Below are 17,330 nucleotides of genomic sequence, written 5' to 3' on the forward strand. Positions count from 1 at the left end.
TCGGAGTCAGAGGTCGGATTCGACCATTGTAACAGTAAGTAGATGAATTCTGCCTTTCCACTCATTCCACCAAGTACCTTCTCAATTCACAATTGTGGTACCTAACAGAGAGTCCACTAAGAAGTCTTACAAGATGCAATTAGCCGCTTCAAGATTTAGATTATATTCCACATAAAATAAAATACCTTGCGATATTATGACATAATTCACTCCATTTTATCATCATTGATGTTAGCCCCATGATATAATATCGATGTTAGTTTTTACTTACTTTCCAGGTGTCAACAATTTACATATAATTCTGTTTTTTTTTTTTTTCAAGACATAATATTTGTGGAGTAGCCACCAATGCAATAAAAAATTACACTTTTGAGGAGAAGAGTCAACAATGATAGATAAAAGTAAAACCACCAAACCATTGTCCAACGGCAAGTGGAAAGAAGAATCTACTGAAAGAAGTGAGAGTACTGGGAAAGTGCAGATAAGTTCATCCCAAGTTCAGTGAGTCCTTGTAATCTCATGCCTTTTGATCTCTTCAGAAAATGGGAGTACCAATGCGCAGAGAGTTTTGGTTGCCTTTTTAAATCAGGATCATCCAAGTCAACATAGTATAGGCCATATCCGGATTCGAAGCCATCCAACAACTCGAATAAATCCAACAAGGACCATATAAAATAGCCTTTTGTATTTGATCCATTCCTTCCAAAATAAAAAATAAAAATAAAAAATATAGAACAATGGGTATAGAGGAGAAAGAAAAGAACGAAAAAAAATTACAGCAAAAAATTACAGGAATACTTTATAAGATCTGAAAATAGAGAGTAGTTATGCAAAATTGGATTTATTTAGGTGTCGGGAATCTCTCCAAGGCAGGGGGACCCACCCCTGCAGAGTACCCATGTCTCATGCACCGCACTCTTGAAAGTTTTTCTATACGGAACTTGTTAAATCATTGGCTTTACACTAGGGGGTGTGGCTCCAAAAGATTATTTGCACCCATGAGGTGTTGAACGTTAGACTTTGAAGGGAGTGATACCCCAAGACCAAGGCTTTCACTAATTAGGCCAACCCCTTCGAGTTTATGCAAAATTGGATTTATATTAATGAAATGACACAATTACATTGATTGTTATAAACTAAGTTAAAGAGTTGTAGATGTGTATTATTATCCAGTGTGAGGTTTGTGAGATCTATACACGTACCTCAATACATCAAGCAAGCTCCCAATGTATGCATGCAAATATTCCACCCTTGGCCAGTCTTCCAAAGTCAAATTACGTATCATTCGTTCACCTACACAGACATGCATATGCCATGCCATGCCACATTTCTTAATTTAGATTGTAACTAAAGTTGACAGTAAATTGTGCTTACATCTAATAAGTTGGAAATGCTATGACACATTACCATTGTTCCAACAATAAGCTATAAGGAAAAAATAAATAAACTCACTCGATCGTGTAGTCAAGTTCCTAGTTCCAACATGTGAAATTTTTACTTAAGAATTTTAAAAGGAGTTACTAAGTAGAAACAAAATCCGAACTCAAGTTCTAATTCTCTCATACTAAAAAGAATCTGCACAACATTGAATTTTCATCTCAAGATTAGAAGTCGAAGAAGAGAGTATCCTCAATTTTGTAACCAAATTTATGGGTGTCAACAGAGAGAGAGAGAGATGAAAGTGATTCTTATAGCATTTATTATTTCATGTGGGTTCTAGATTTCCCCTACATTTTTCAAATGTAATGCGGGTTTGCATAGTCTAGGATTGTATAAATTATTATCATGTCATCGCTAATTAAAAAGTATTAGCAATTAATGATCATGTTCATCCTCAATAATAGATAATTAAATATCGTCACTAATAGCTAAAGCTTTTTTTTGTGGCGTGGGGGTGTTTTTCCTGCTACTAAAGAGATTTGGAAATAAAGTTTAATTTGGTTATAAAATGTGACATTTACTAATACTATATATATATATTATCACCAAAAGTTATTAGCAACAAGTTATCAGTAATGAATATTAATTTTACCTTTAGGGAGGGAGAGAGAGAGAGAGAGAGAGAGAGAGAGAGAGAGAGAGAGAGAGAGAGACCATTTTCATGGATGTAAACAGGAGGGTTGCCATAAACTCTCTTGATATACTCCAGCAGTTCTTGCAGGCCCCAGGCTACAATTGGAAACTGAGTAAAACAAGATGGTTACTAATTATGTAGCACTGAACCCGTACATAATTAGTAAAAGAGCTCTATAATTTCTTGTTTGAAGGCTTACCTCGAATCTGGATGTATCATTTTTGAAACCTGCAACAAGCATTTCAAACAAAAAAAATAAAAAATATAGTGAGCTGAACATTTTGTTGAGCACTGTAAAGAAACTTTCAGAATCAACCACGGATTAGCGCTGCTCACTTGGTAAGCTCACTCATGCCGAGTAAAAAAAATTGCATTCTAGGTAAAGAAAAATTATTAGATATTCCTGGGGTACTCCTATCTTATCGCAGCATACCATATAATTAAAATTCAAACATCAATTTTTATTGACAAATCATCCTATGATAGGATGGGAATACCACGCGGTATCCATACTAGAGAAGTACCTAATAATTACTCCTAGTTGAAGCTAGTCTCCATCCATCTAGTTCAATCTGTATATTTTAAAAACATACTTGAAAGTTCTACTGCCATGTCTGCAAAAAACTCTCTCTCTTTGATTTTCAGGCTACTTGGGCTGTCCTTGGCATACAAAGTTAAGTAATGGTTCACTCCAAGGAAGTCAAATGAACCCTTAATCCAATTGGATTCAGCAGCGGTGAAGACTGGCATTCTTGAGCCTATGTTCTTTTTCATGGCATCAGGATATTCTCCAAACACCAAAGGATCTACCATCCTACAGTCAAAATGACAAACATATATATGATCGCTAAAAACCTAAATTATATGTTCAGAGTCAGCTCTCTACAATAGAGAATACGCTTATGAAAGGAAAAGACAGAAGACACCAGATCATGCATGAACGTTTAGCTTTCTTACCAGCCAAAGAAGAAGTCGTTGGCTCTTTGAGCAGCAATTTTATCGTCTGAGCTGTTTGTAAGAGGAACGAACCAATAACCAAGGACATTGATCCCTATAAATCCGTGCTGCTTCTCCTGCAGGGACCAAAGTTTCTCTAGATCAAATAACATCTTGTTTTACGCAATTAGTCATGAAGTTCACATGCAATTAAGCTGATGGCCGGAATATATAGGTATATTTAGTTATTTACATTATATCATTGATGATGACAAACAAAAGACAGATGGAGTTAATTAAATCATGTAAATATGCTTGAGAAGAATCATTTGTCCTTGAAAATCTTATAGTTGATGAGATTAACACATACATACAATAATTTCTCTATGCATGACATGGATAAAAAGGGGGCCATGTCCAGTACATAATATGAACAGCTTAATGCATAATAATATATACCTTATACATGTTCTTGTACAATCTAGCAGCGGATGCATGTGCCAACAAGATATGATGAGCTGCCAAGTATGGCTCTGTTGAGGAGTTGCCTCTAGAGCAGTTTATCCCATATGAAGATGGAGATGAACATCTCTGAGGAGGTAAACTGCCAGTATCGTAACCCCCCATTACAAACACATTGGCCTCATTAAAAGTAGTCCAATATGGAACCCTGTCACCAAATTCCCTGAAGCACACATCCGCATATGCTTCAAAGTCTTTCCTGCATTCGCATCTGGATTATTCAGTACTCACATTCTTTGCTTTGTTTGGTGCTTTGTGCAGCAATGTACTCTGCACCAATATTATTTTTTCATTTTCTTTTTGCACCCTTAAACTATTACGGATTTTGCATTTTGCTCAACAAACTAATATTTTCCACCTTCTATTAACATCCCAACTTCAAGATTGCGTCATGTCATCTTTTCAATTAATTAGCTGTTAGAATTTAACGAGGGAGCAAAGGGTACAATGTGTCAAGTTTTAGTTATAGTTATTTGGAATGTAAATAGCAAAATCATTAAGAAGAAGTGAAAATGATCAACTTTTTCTTTTTTATTCTTTTGTTATAAATATTCAGTTAATATATAAAATTTGGGGTCCAAAACCAGGGGTGGGGCCTAACAAATATCCTACCACATCAAATCAAGTGCAAATGGGAAAAAATAAATAAAGAGAAACGATACCAATAAATTGGTTCGGACCCATGTTCATTCACTTGTAAGGCTAAAAGAAACGTTTTGTAATGAAACCCAATTGGTGGAGTAGGGTATTGTGGTTGTAATCCATCTCGAAAGTCATCATCTAGGACTATTATATTGGTTTCAAAGGATAACAAATAATTTTCTAAGGCATATATCAACTTATTTTCTAAGCTCACACCAAAAGCACCTAAAAGCTGTCTTACTTTTGTTAATTCGCTTTTGATAAGCAAAATATTTCGACTTTGGTGCTTTGCAATTGGGAGAGCTTCAGCCTTGGCACTTTGCAATTAAGCACGCTTTTACTGATCACACTACGGGTGAGGCGACAACTGGACTACTACATGCATCTTCAGCAAAAGAAAATACATCCTGTATAAATATTTGGCCTATGTCTATTTTTTTTAGAATAATTTTTCTCATCAGCCACTATAACACTATCCCACACCCTATAAAAATTAAAAAAAATATAAAAATATAAAAAAATTATCAGGTATGGGGTGTGAGGGTGAATAGTAACTGATGTATAGAAAAATCTTTTTTTTTTTTATACTACTAAAAAAAAATTTACGTATCAAAACAAGAATTCAGATAAGGGAGGGAAAAATCGGGATTTTCATGGTTAGGAGGTTTTTTTACTGCATGGGCAAGAGAGATTATTTATTTGAAGTTGCCTATATATGTAATAATAAGTTGATTAAGACGATAAGATTTGAAAATCATACACACTCTTTCGGCTAATCCATCCTCCATACTCGTCTTCCAGTGTTTGAGGAAGATCATTGTGGTGTAATGTAACATGTGGTTGTATTCCTGCTTAGTCATAAAATGAACAGTCTTAGAAATTTACTAATTTTCTTCTACTAATATAAATTTTCTTTTTTGAAAAAGAAAAAAATCACTAAAATCATATATATATATGATGGAAATTGGCTGTAACCATGACTGATTAGTTCATTGATGAGATTGTTGTAATACTGTAAACCCTTTGGATTGATAGTTCCTCTTCCATCTGAAAGAAAGAACATTCACAATCAGTTCTTGTATGCATGGTTAACAAGTATTGACGAGTACACGAGAGTAGTTGCGTGATCATACTTGGTAAAAGCCTCGACCAAGATATGGAAAACCTGTAAGCTTCTAACCCCGTGTCCCCCATAAGCTGGACATCCTCCTGCAATAGTTAAATTTGTTGTAAGCATTTTCATAATTAGAAATATACATGTAATGTTTTGGGAGTATATATTTTAAGATATGGATTCCCTAGAGTATTATAAAACTTGTTGTGGGCGAAATAGAAACATAAGTGAGTTCCACTGCATTTCTTATTGCATGTTTGAGTCTCCGAGGAATGCTATGCATCAGTCACTATTCACTCCCACACCTCACACCTATAGTTTTTTCACAAGGTGTGGAGGTGTTTTTTATAGGGTATGAGATGGTGAATAGTGACTGATAATAAGAACTTTTCTTTTGATAAAGATGGTTTTTGATCTCCAGTTCTCTACTTTTTCATCTACAATGAAAACATTTTCCCAACTTCTTCCGAAAAATACAACACATCATCTCAACTTACTTTACTTTTCCATTATAAGTATATTTTTTTAGTATATCTATCAATTAGAGATTTATGATGTATCATAACTAAGCTAGATTTAACCCCAATGGGTTGGCCAAGTGGTGAAGGCCTTGGCCTTGGGAATCACTCCCTTCAAGATCCAAAATTCAACATTTATGCAAACAATCATTTGGGGCCACACATCCGGTAAATAGTCAGCAATTTAATCAGTTTTGTGTAGAGAAACTTCCGAAGGTGCAGTGCACGAGATCGAGGTTTACTTCACAGGAGTGGGTCTGAAAGGTCTTGCTTTGAAGAGGTTACCCGACAAAAAAAAAAAAAAACACTAAAGCTAGATAAGAGTTTCTCATTTTTAACAAAAAAATTATATATATTTATCATTAACTTGAAGAAAAATGTACGAAGGAACGTGAAAAGAAAAGTTGTGTAAAAAAGGTAAAGTATCAAAAGATGAGAAAAAGTCTGAAGGAGGCCCAAAGAAGAATAGACGTACACAATCAACAAAAATGCAAATTCCGGGCAGTCATTTTGAAAAAACAATGTCAACTTTTTTTTAAATGAATTTTACAGGACGTCCACATTCTAAAACTATATTTAGCATTTTCAAGAAACAGTAAGATAATTAATTGACCTCATATATGTTATTGGTATTTAAAGGAAAGAAAAAACTAGTAAGCAGGGGCGAAACTAGTAAGAGGCTCCAAAATTTTCAGAATTGGACGAAAATTAAATTTTATAAGGCTTTTTTTTATATATATATATATAAGGTAGACCATATAAAAGTTAGTATTTCACCCCTATTATTATTTTTTATTTTTTTAACTTGCCCCCCACCCATGCTTGTAAGAAAGGGTAATTTTGTAGACGGGTGGCTGTATTTCGGGACCCAAATTATAAGAATATTTCTTCTTTATGTTTTTTTCTTTTTTTTTTAACATCCTTAAAAAAATTTTTTGTAAAAAAAATTTACAACATTATTAAAAAAAAATTTTTTAATCATTAATAAAAAAAATAAAAAATAAAAAAGTTTCGGGATCCACTACCAGTGGGTTTAGCATTTCTCTATTATTGTAGACTGACCTTATATTTATGATATCCATCACATGCTGTGTCTCCAGTGGCTCCATGCATATTCCCTGAAATGAGTTGGGCAATTAAATCGATCCTAATTATTATTCTCGAATAATGAAATGAAATTTCTGATTTAACTTGTTCCGATCGAAACCGATTCCCATTTTGTTTTGTTTTTTTTTTTAAAAAAAAGGAAAGAAAAACTGACCTGCTTGGGCGAAAGTATCCCATATGCTAGGAGTCCTCCCATCCTGGTTTGCAGCACCTTCAACCTTTCGCAAAAGATTAAACGAAAAAGTGAGAGAAATCGTCCAATTATTTTGGCGGAATAGATGCCTTTGATCGTTCTTTACAATTACTAAAGCATAATCAAAACAGAATGCTTTAAACAATCAAAAGATACGGAAAAAAGAAAAAAGAAAAAAAAAATGGTAAAAGGTAACCTGATAAGCTGAGGTCGAAGCCCCAAACACGAAACCAGGAGGAAAGTCATCTCTGCTAAATTTATCAGCACTCAAAACCAGTACTGCTAGATTCGTCAGCAAAACTACTGCTAGCCTCAACATTTTGAATCTTGATCCAGTAATACTACTGTTCAGTCATTTGTAACTATAATAACGAAAAGGGAAAGAGAGGAGCTTTTAACCATGGCCTCACAATAATTATCCTCTAATTCTCCAACTACCTTTAATTGGCAATTGCTTAATCAAAGTTATTTTCAAAATTTAACGAAAAATATATATTTTTTATAAATTTAAAACATTCTAATCATAAATTTATATTGAATTAACAATTAGATTAGTCAAAATAATAATATAATATTACTTTTTTAATAATAATATTTTTAATTTATTTTTCATATTTTATAGTTATACTAATTATATATTAATTAATAATTTAATTTAATACTTAAATTATTATTTTTTAACTAATTTTTTTTCTTCAATCTAATTAATTATGATTAATACTTAAATCAAGTTTTCACCTTATCAAAAAGAAGAACTCCTTAGTAATGTCTCAGACTCACTATTTTATTAAGGCTGATGTGGCAGGGCCCAAGCTGCCACCAAAGCAGATATGAGGCTACTATGATGGAATTGCAGGGGCATAGTCTGGCCCCATGCAATCAGAAGCTTGAGGGCTAACATCAGGAGTTATAACATTGATGATACCTTCATCTCGGAGACAATTTTGATGCATGTGAATATCTCTACTATAGTTAACAGACTAGGTTTCTCAATGTATGTAGATGTTCCCCCTACTGGCAGAAAAAAGGGGGTTTTTGTTTTTATGGAAGCATGGTATGGATGTTGAACCAGTACTTGTTAATGGTAATATAATATCTTTGTTTGTGTATTCTGACTCCCCTCATAACCTATGGCTGGTTAATCTGTTTATTGTCCTGCTCAAAATAGTCATAAATGGAAGTTTTGGGATACTATGAATTACATTGCTAATAGTTTTAATGGTCCAATTCTTGATATTGGGGACTTAAATTCCAACCTGAGCCAAAATAAGTAGATAGGTGGGAGACCTTTTGCCTGCTCCTCTCGAGGAAATGGGCTTAGACAATATATGAATTACACTGGTAAAATTGACTTAGGGTTCTATGATCCTAAGTACACTTGCACTAACAACAGGTAGGATCTTGATAATATTAGGGAAAGGCTTGATAGAGGAATTGTCAATCACCATTTGATGACCCTCTTTCCCAATGCCACACTCCACCACCTTCCTATTAGTTCCTCAGATCACTCACCCATCATTCTAGATATTGCAAGAAGAAGTCAGCATAGATCATCCTTCAAATTTGAAGAGTTTTGGGTGAGAGACCCTACCTGCCAAATGGTCATTCAAGGCTTGGAACAATCAATTTAGGAACTTGTAGTTTCATTCTCTTAAAGAAATTGAAAGTCGTTAAAAGGGTCCTGAAAATTTGGAACAAAAGCCATCTTGGTCATATTCAAACTGCTATTAGAAACCTTACCCATGAACTGTCCCAAATTCAATCAAAAGACCCAACATTCTAGTCCATGATAAAGGAAAATGAGATTAAGGAAAACCTTAATGAGCAATTGAGAAGAGAGGAGACCCTCTGTAGACAAAAAAGTTAGATTGAACTGGTTAATCACTACTGATTTGAATACCAAATTCTTTCACAAGGAGACGTACCAATTCCATAGAGAGTCTCAAGACCAATCCTCAAACATGGATAACAGAGATCCCTGTGATCCAAAACAAATTCATTGAGCATTTTAAAGAAATTTTCACAACCACAAATCCAACCATTCTCAATGAAATGAGTGACCTATTCCCTGATAAGATTTCTTACATGAAGAACAGTTCCCTTTGTGAGATTCTATCTAACATTGAAATTATTTCCACTCTAAAACAAACTCCTTCTGATAAGGCCCCTGATCCTAATGACTTCATTGAGATATTTTATAAGCATTACTAGGGCATTATTAAAGAGGACTTCAATGCAGCCGTAAAAAAAGATTTTATTAATGGTAAGTTGCTCAAAGAATGGAACCATACACACATTGCACTAATTCCAAAGACTAATAGCCCCAACATAATCCATCAATTCAGGCCTATAAGTCTTTCAAATGTCTGTTACAAGGTCATTGCTAAGATCTTGGCCGATAGATTGAAAAAAATCCTGCCCAAAATCATATCCCCTCATCAGACATCATTTGTACCTGGGAGGATCATTCAAGAAAACACCATCATGGCTCAAGAAATATTCCATCTCATCAAAATAAAAAAAGAAAGAAAAACAAGGGCTAATGGCTATAAAAATAGACATGAATGTAATTTTTTGTTTAAAATTATGGAGAACCTTGGCTTCCATAACAAGTAGATTAATTGGATCAAAGAGTGTATTTCAATTGTCTCCTACTCAACAAGTAGATTAATTGGATCAAAGAGTGTATCTCAACTGTCTCCTACTCAGTGATTATAAATGGCAATCCATGTGGGTTCTTTCAGCCTTCTAGAGAACTTAGGCAAGGAGATCCTCTATCTCCCTTTCCCTTCATCCTTAGGACTGAGGTTCTCACTTATCTAATAACAAGAGAGAAAAATCTTGGACAACTTAGAGGGATTTCAATTAGTAGAAAAGGACCCAACATCTCCCATCTACTCTTTGCAAATGATCTCATTCTTTTTGGCAAAGCCTCTAAGAATAATGCTCAAAAGTTTTACAATTGTCTGGAAAAGTACTCCCATTGGTCAGGTCAGAAAGTTTATATTGCAAAATCCTTCATTCAGTATAGTTGTAACACCTTGCCTCATAGCAGAAGAGAAGTGAAGGATATTGTCAATCTTAAGACTGCTTCTTCAAATATCAAATATCTTGGCTTTCCTCTCGTTTTCAAAGCTTCAAAAAAGGCTCATTTTGAGGAAATCTAAGCAAGGATCACTCAAAAATTGGTAGGTTGGAAGGCTAAGCTTCTCTCCCAAGCTGGTAAAACCACTCTAATAAGATCTGTAGCCAGCTCCATTTCTTCCTATCAAATGGCCACTTTGTCTATCCCAAGAGCAGTAACTCAATTAATAGATAGCTCCTTCATGAAATTTTGGTGGTGGTTTCCTCCTCAAAAAACACACAACTTCACTCCTAAATCTTGGAAGCCTATCTGCAAGCCCAAATCAGTAGGTGGCCTAGGGCTTAGAAAAACTTCTGATTTCAATTCTACTCTCATTAGCAAATTAGGGTGGCAATTGATCAATGATTGTGATAATACATGGAAGAGAATGATAACTGAGAGAAACCTGAGGAACTCTTCTTTTTTCACAACCAGCACTAGACCTAATGACTCATGGATCTGGAAAGGGATCCTAAAGCAAAAAGATTTCTTGAAAATCAATGTATGTTTTCAAATTAACAATGTTGTCAACACAAAGGTTTGGACTAACCCTTGGATCCCTTTCCTCCCATCATACCAACCCAGTCCAAAACTCTCATCCACTTATAGGGATCTTTCTCTAACAGTTTCTGAGCTAACAATGGAAAATACGAGAAGATGGAATACCATTCTCCTCCAAGCCCTCTTTCATCATGAAACAGTGGAGGAGATTCAGAAAATTCCTCTTGCTCTATAACTTCCATCATCATAAGGACAAGATTACGTGGATGCATCACAGCTCAAGTAATGTTTCTGTCAAATCTGCCTATGCTATCCTCTCCATGAACCATGAGCATACCAACCACCTAGATCAGTTCAACCATTGGAAAAAATTTTGGAAAATTAAGATCCAAGACAAACTCAAGCTCTTTTGCTGGAAAGTAATTCATAACATCATTCCTACAAGGAATAAACTGAGGAGGGTCATCCCTATGAATGAAGAAGAAGATATCAAATGCCCCATTTGAAACACTAAAGAATAAACTCAAAAGTACATTTTCTTGAGTTGCCCCTTCACTACAATTTTGTGGAGGCAATCCCCATGGCCCTTAGATATTACTAGCTATGCTAGTAGGGATATCAAGAATTGGATGAATTGTATAATCTCTCCCTCTAGGAAATTGAATATTCCTACCAATGATGAGCATCACTTTCAAATCTTTGCCATCATAACCATGGATAGTATTTGGTTTCTTTGAAATAAAGTGGTTCATGATTCCATCTAGCCAAATGTTAGCAATTTTGTAAATGATACCATCAAAACTTTCAAAGAGCATTGTTATGCTTGGGGCACTGAACAGGTTAATGACAGCCACCAATGGAGAGCTATTCCTAGTGATCACTGCATCATCACTTTCGATATGGTGGTTAGAGGATTAGGGAATACAGTAGCTGTCATCTGTAGATCAGAAGATGGATCACCAATCTTTGTCCAGACTAAATTCATTCCCAGTCAAGACCCATGTAATGGAGAAGCAACATCACTACTTATAGGAGTAAAGGAAGCTAAGGACAGAGGCATAGGAAGGATTGTTATGGGAGGTGACTCATTGCTCACAATTCAAGCAGTCAATGATCCAGAAGCAACATCACATTGGACTGTTCAACCTATTATTAAAGATATAATATCCCGCTTTGAAAATTTTCAAAGTTGACACACCATGAAAATTCATCGAGATTTGAATCGATACACGCATTCAATTGGGTAGTGGGTAGCATCCAATAATTTCTTTGGAAACATACCCCTTATCTCCATCACTCCTTGGCTTTTTAACTTCCATAGTGAAAAAGATCCACCTGGGTTTTGGTTTTATTTTGGAGTGTAAATATTGGCTTGCCAAATTTGTATTTGTAAGTTATTTTTCTGGTAATGGAATATGTTTTGCTGGACAAAAAAATGGTCGTTTCATTTGAATAACTGCTAGAAATTACGACTACTCATTGTAATTAATTATTAATCATGAGATTGTTGCAAACTCACATGTCAAATGTTTGCTTTGATATATTAAGAACTGAGATCTTTTTATATCAAAATTTTGTGTTTGTTAAGTGTTAAAATATTTAAAATAAATAATAAAATATATCTCTTCTCATTAGTTTAATCGTTTGGAACAAGTAGTAATTTCACATGGTATCAGAGTAGAGGTCATGAGTTCGAATCCTGACTCTATACTCTACCTCATTTAATTAAATATTTCACTTGTTGGGCTACCCATTGAAAGGGAGTCTAGCCCACACGTGAGAAATGAGTGTTAAGATATAAAATAAATAATAAAATTTACCTATTCCCATCAGTTTAAACTTTTAGGACAAGTGGTGACTTCACATTGAGTAATTACATACAACATAGTGGAAGTATGATTTATCAAGATGGAATTTTTAGACTTCTTGATTTGATCAAGAAGATCAAAATATCTCCTTAAGTTTAATTTAATAGAACTGAATATTTAAAATTTCTGGCCAGAGCAATTAGTAAATTGTTTACTAAACCATTTTAGAATATTCAATGAATTAAATTAAAGAATTGAGGATAAATAAATGATGAATTTATTTATATAATAGTACTTTAATAGAGTACTTAAATTCAACACAGATAATGAAGGGACTAATTAATAACAATACTCATTTGAGCTAGTTTTTTTTATTTTTATTTTTCCTTTTAGACCCTCTCAAGGCTGTAGCAAGTGTTAATCAAATCCCAAAACCCATTGGTGGACTTAGGTGGGCTGAAATATTGGAACCCATTAATGAATATTTGATTCATCTCTGATTGATCCTAATCCTTGATTCAGCTTCTTTTTCTCTTGTAGTGCCTAAAACTCAAAAGGAAGATCCCTCAGCACAACATAATACATTAAACAATACCCAAAGGAGGACAGCTCAAAGTGAGTGTGTTTTGGCACTGAAGAAGGTTAGAAGAGACCTATACTGAGTTGCTTAAAATTAATTTGAACAAGATTAAGAAACTTAGACTATATTTTTGCTAATAAATTGTTGGAAATTAAGCAGTGTACTAGTTTAATTACATGAATACTTTAGAGCAAACAATAAAGTAAGGCAATGAAGCGCTTTCTTCAACTGGTTCTAGGGACTGCATGTACAGACCTTTTATTAAATGAGAAAAAATATCATTTTAAGAGGGATATTTTTGTAATTTTAAAAAACTTTAAAGATAAAATTGGCTAGACTTGCATTGTAGTCTCCAAATGGAGACTGTACCTAACATTGCTCATATATTTATGAAAGTTTGTTAGGTAGAGTGCAGGAGGGGTGCCCACATGGGCTGACCTCCTCCCTTCAGCTTCAAGTAACGTATGGCATTACTTGACTTGTAACGGATGGCTTAATGCCATATGTTACATACCATTGTAGCTTGCAACGTCTGCAAAATTAATTGCAGTGTAATGGCCGGCCTTGAAGGCAGCCTTGTGTAGGTGGACTATATATAGTTCTCCTCAATTGGTTTTATTGGAACCATCTAAAATTAATACACAAAAGCTCTCTCTTTTTGTTCTCTCTTGATAAGATATTTAAGCTGTGGATTTGTTAAGTGTTACTCTAGTTTTATACTACGTAGTACACTTCACCACAAGAGGAAACATTGGAGATTTGTCAATCTGGAGAAACTTGTGGAGCAATTTTATAAACTGAGCTTGATGTATTTTTCTGCTGTACTTTCTTACATTGGTATCAGAGCTTTTATAGTTGCTTCCAGTTTATATTTTTTCTTGCATATGCTTGAAATCTGGGTGCCATATTTTGTTTTTGCCCCGTGTGCACCAGTGGTGGTGCCAAAGTTTTTTTTTAATTTTTTTTTTTTAAAAACCACCATGGTTGAGCACTGCAAGGTGCTGCGAGCACCAATGCAATGGTGCTGCGCCCACCACCGCTGCGCACACCACTGCAGCACTAGGGTGGAGCAACGCCCACGAGGGAGGTGCTACGCGCACCACCATGGTGTAGCGCGCCCCAACGAGGTGTTGCGCGCACCAGCGGAGCGGTGCGGTTGCACCCAGCTGCTTGGAGTTAGTTTTCCGGTAAAGGATGCAGCTGAGGCTGCCTGTGGTGGTCTCAAGTGGCGTATGCAGAGCTGCTGCGTTAAGGCTACTGTTCACGTGAATAGTAGCCATCTAGAGGTAGAAGATGACCTTAGGTCATCTAATTTTTCCACTGGGCTTGGGCCTCACGGCCCATTAGTGTTTTTTTTAAACCAAAAAAATATGGGTTGGGCTATTCGACCCTTCTCTATTTCTTGAAAAAAAAAAAAAACCTTTTTTAGATGCCCAACACTGTTTGTGCTATTTTTTTTAAACACAAAATAAAAAGAAAGGGATGAAAATGGCACTCCTGGGACTCAAACCCAGGACCACCGATCAAAGGCAGCGCGCACCACTGGGTTGCGACTTACCTTTGGTTTAGGTGGGGGTTTTAAATGTATTTGTTATACATTTATTTCGTTTCTATTAAAAAAAAATTGTTTGCATGATTTAATATATGCTTAGATATATTGTTATATTACATGTGATCTTTTATTTAATGTCTTAGATTAAATGTGATTACATGTGAATATATGGTTATATTCATGCTATTTTTTTATTCCATTATGTTATATTACATGTGATCTTTTATTTAATTTTTTAGATTAAATGTGATTACATGTATATGTGAATTGAACATATGGATATGTGATTATTTTGTCATCTATGAATGTTAGGCTTGAATGTTTATACATTAGTCTTTAATGATAAAATAGAAAAATTCTCACTAAGTAGTCTTAGTTAGAATTGTCAGTGTAAATGATAGGTCAAAAGAATTGCAGTGACCCCAATAAGAACTGTAAATGCATTGATGGAATAAGAAAAATGGACTGTAATGGTCTTATATGAACCATCTTTGTAGATTGGCCCAACAGGATGTTATGGTTGGAGTAGTTGTCCTTATAGACTGGCCCAAAAGGTTAGTGCAATTTTAGTAGGTTATGTCTTTATATGTGACTAGGGCTAGATGACTACTTAAGATAGTGTGAGTATGGTTGAGATTTTTTATGATTAATTCTCCCATATTTGTTTTTTAAATTTGTGCAGGAATTAGGTTAGAAATTTAATAATTGGATATTGTGGCACAAGAGATGATTATGAAGTCTAGCGATTTTTCGATCTTGCGACATGTCTAAATTATTCTTTTTCTAGCTTGGATGGACGCGGCAGATTTCTTATGTGTGTTTGTAATATCCATTCTTTATGTATTGTAGTAAAATGACATCCAATAGTATAGTTGCCGATTTAAACAAATGGGAGAAATTAAATGGGGAGAACTACGACATTTGGCATCACAAGATCCAATATGTCTTAAATGAGCAAGAGGTCTTAGAGGTCTTATCTCACTCCCTTATTGCGCCCGAGAAAAGAACCTCGGAACAACATAAGATAGATCAACAAGCCTATACTCAATGGATTAAGAAAAGTCTATGCGCGCATAATAATGTTAAGCATCATGCACAATGATCTAATGTGTGAGTTCGAGATCTATGACACTGCCCAAAACATGTGGGAGGCTTTGAAGTTAAAGTTCGGTGGAATTTCAGCCACTAGGTTGCGTGGATTAACCATGAGGCTTGACTCCTATAAGATGCGCTCTGACCATTCGATGAAACAACATCTTAGGGCTATGTCGACCATGATCCGCGAACTTAAGTCGGCATGAAACAACCTAACTGATGAACATCAAGTCCAGGCAGTGATAAGATCACTGCCGAACTCTTGGGAGAATATGAGCCAGAACCTGACGCATAACGAGAATATCAAAAACTTTGAGGATATCTCGCGTCATTTGGAATTGGAGGCTGAGCGCATAGAGGCTGCTAAGCCCAATTATACGACCTATGTGACTGATTTTGGTTCGCGTAAGGCATCAAGGCCTAAGCGCAATAAGTCCAAGAATGGGGTAGCTGCTGGACAAATTAAGAATGTGTCAGGAACTTCTCAGCTCAGGAAGAGGAGCAAGCACGAGAAGAACAAGTCAAAATTAGAGTGCTTCAACTGTGGAAAGAATGGTCATTTCGCTCGTGACTGCACTGAGCCGAAGAAGGTACACTCTGACTTTTCTCGCATTGTTTTTGTAACTAGCCATGTGATGGTTGCTCACTCCTATCCTGTGTGGACTGTTTATTCAGTAGCGACCGAACAGATAGCGCGAGACATAGTCAGATTTGTGGAGTATTGCCAGATTCCTGCTGGGAGCCTTGATATCAAGGTGGGGAATAGAGTTAGCGTGGAGGTACTGGGACTTAGTACCTACAAGCTGGACTTGCGGGGTGGCCACACTCTTTTCCTCCACAATGTGTTATACGCTCCCAAAATCCGACGAAACATACTTTCTGTAGTCACTCTATTAAGATTTGGTTTTCGAATTGTATTTGAAAACAATTATGTTTCCTTTTATATGGGCCATGTGTTTTATGGTAATACTTTTCTTCAAGACAGTTTTATGATATTGAATTTGAATTATTCAAATATAAATGAGTCTATTGTTTTTCTTTCTACATCTGATAATTTGGATTCATATAAATAGCATGCTAGGCTTGGCCATATAGGCAAGATAGAATGGCTCGGTTAGCTAGAGAAGGCCTTATAGACAATCTCGCTAAGGTCATCTTGCCCACATGTGAACATTGTCTAATAGAAAAATTTAAGAGAAAACCGTTTGGAAAAGCCACTAGGGCATCTTTTCCACTGCAATTAGTCCACTCAGACATTTGTGGTCCAATGAGTGTGAGGGCAAGACACAGAGGTGTCTACTTTTTCACATTTAAAGATAATTTTTCACATTACGGTCATGTTTACTTAATCTCCCATAAGTCTGAAGCATTTGAATGCTTTAGGCGATATCTAAGAATGGTTGAGAATCAGTTAGACAAAAAGTTTAAAAACTCTAAGAACTGACCGAGGACAAGAATATCTCTCTGAACAATTTAAAAGGCTCTGTAATGAAAAAGGAATAAAAAAACAGTTGACGATGCCGAGTACACTATAGCAAAATGGCGTGGCGGAAATGAGAAATTG

The 17,330-nt window shown here is 35.4% G+C and overlaps 1 protein-coding gene across 1 annotated transcript; it reads right to left on the bottom strand.

The window, feature by feature from the left end:
* Positions 1–236: 236 nt before the first annotated feature.
* LOC109004263 (beta-glucosidase 11-like) lies at positions 237–7,489 on the bottom strand. Its single transcript, XM_018982766.2, has 13 exons — positions 7,303–7,489; positions 7,068–7,131; positions 6,869–6,924; positions 5,308–5,383; positions 5,150–5,221; positions 4,935–5,022; positions 3,470–3,731; positions 3,032–3,147; positions 2,668–2,888; positions 2,274–2,302; positions 2,095–2,182; positions 1,203–1,293; positions 237–699 (listed from the first exon to the last, which is right to left on the bottom strand). The coding sequence occupies exons 1-13, from the start codon at positions 7,423–7,425 to the stop codon at positions 447–449; spliced, it is 1,539 nt and encodes a 512-aa protein (XP_018838311.2). The 5' UTR covers positions 7,426–7,489; the 3' UTR covers positions 237–446.
* Positions 7,490–17,330: the final 9,841 nt, after the last annotated feature.

This window comes from Juglans regia, chromosome 7 (assembly GCF_001411555.2).
Source record: "Juglans regia cultivar Chandler chromosome 7, Walnut 2.0, whole genome shotgun sequence".
Taxonomy (NCBI): Eukaryota; Viridiplantae; Streptophyta; class Magnoliopsida; order Fagales; family Juglandaceae; genus Juglans; species Juglans regia.

What these genes read in the sequence shown, in the direction of transcription:
- LOC109004263 (XM_018982766.2), bottom strand. Translation starts at nt 7,425, where the DNA reads ATGTTGAGGCTAGCAGTAGTTTTGCTGACGAATCTAGCAGTACTGGTT. An exon ending in TTGGTCGAGGCTTTTACCAA is followed by an intron (nt 5,222 to 5,307) that starts GTATGATCACGC and finishes TCTTTCTTTCAG; the next exon opens with ATGGAAGAGGAACTATCAAT. An exon ending in CAATGAACTAATCAGTCATG is followed by an intron (nt 5,023 to 5,149) that starts GTTACAGCCAAT and finishes ATGACTAAGCAG; the next exon opens with GAATACAACCACATGTTACA.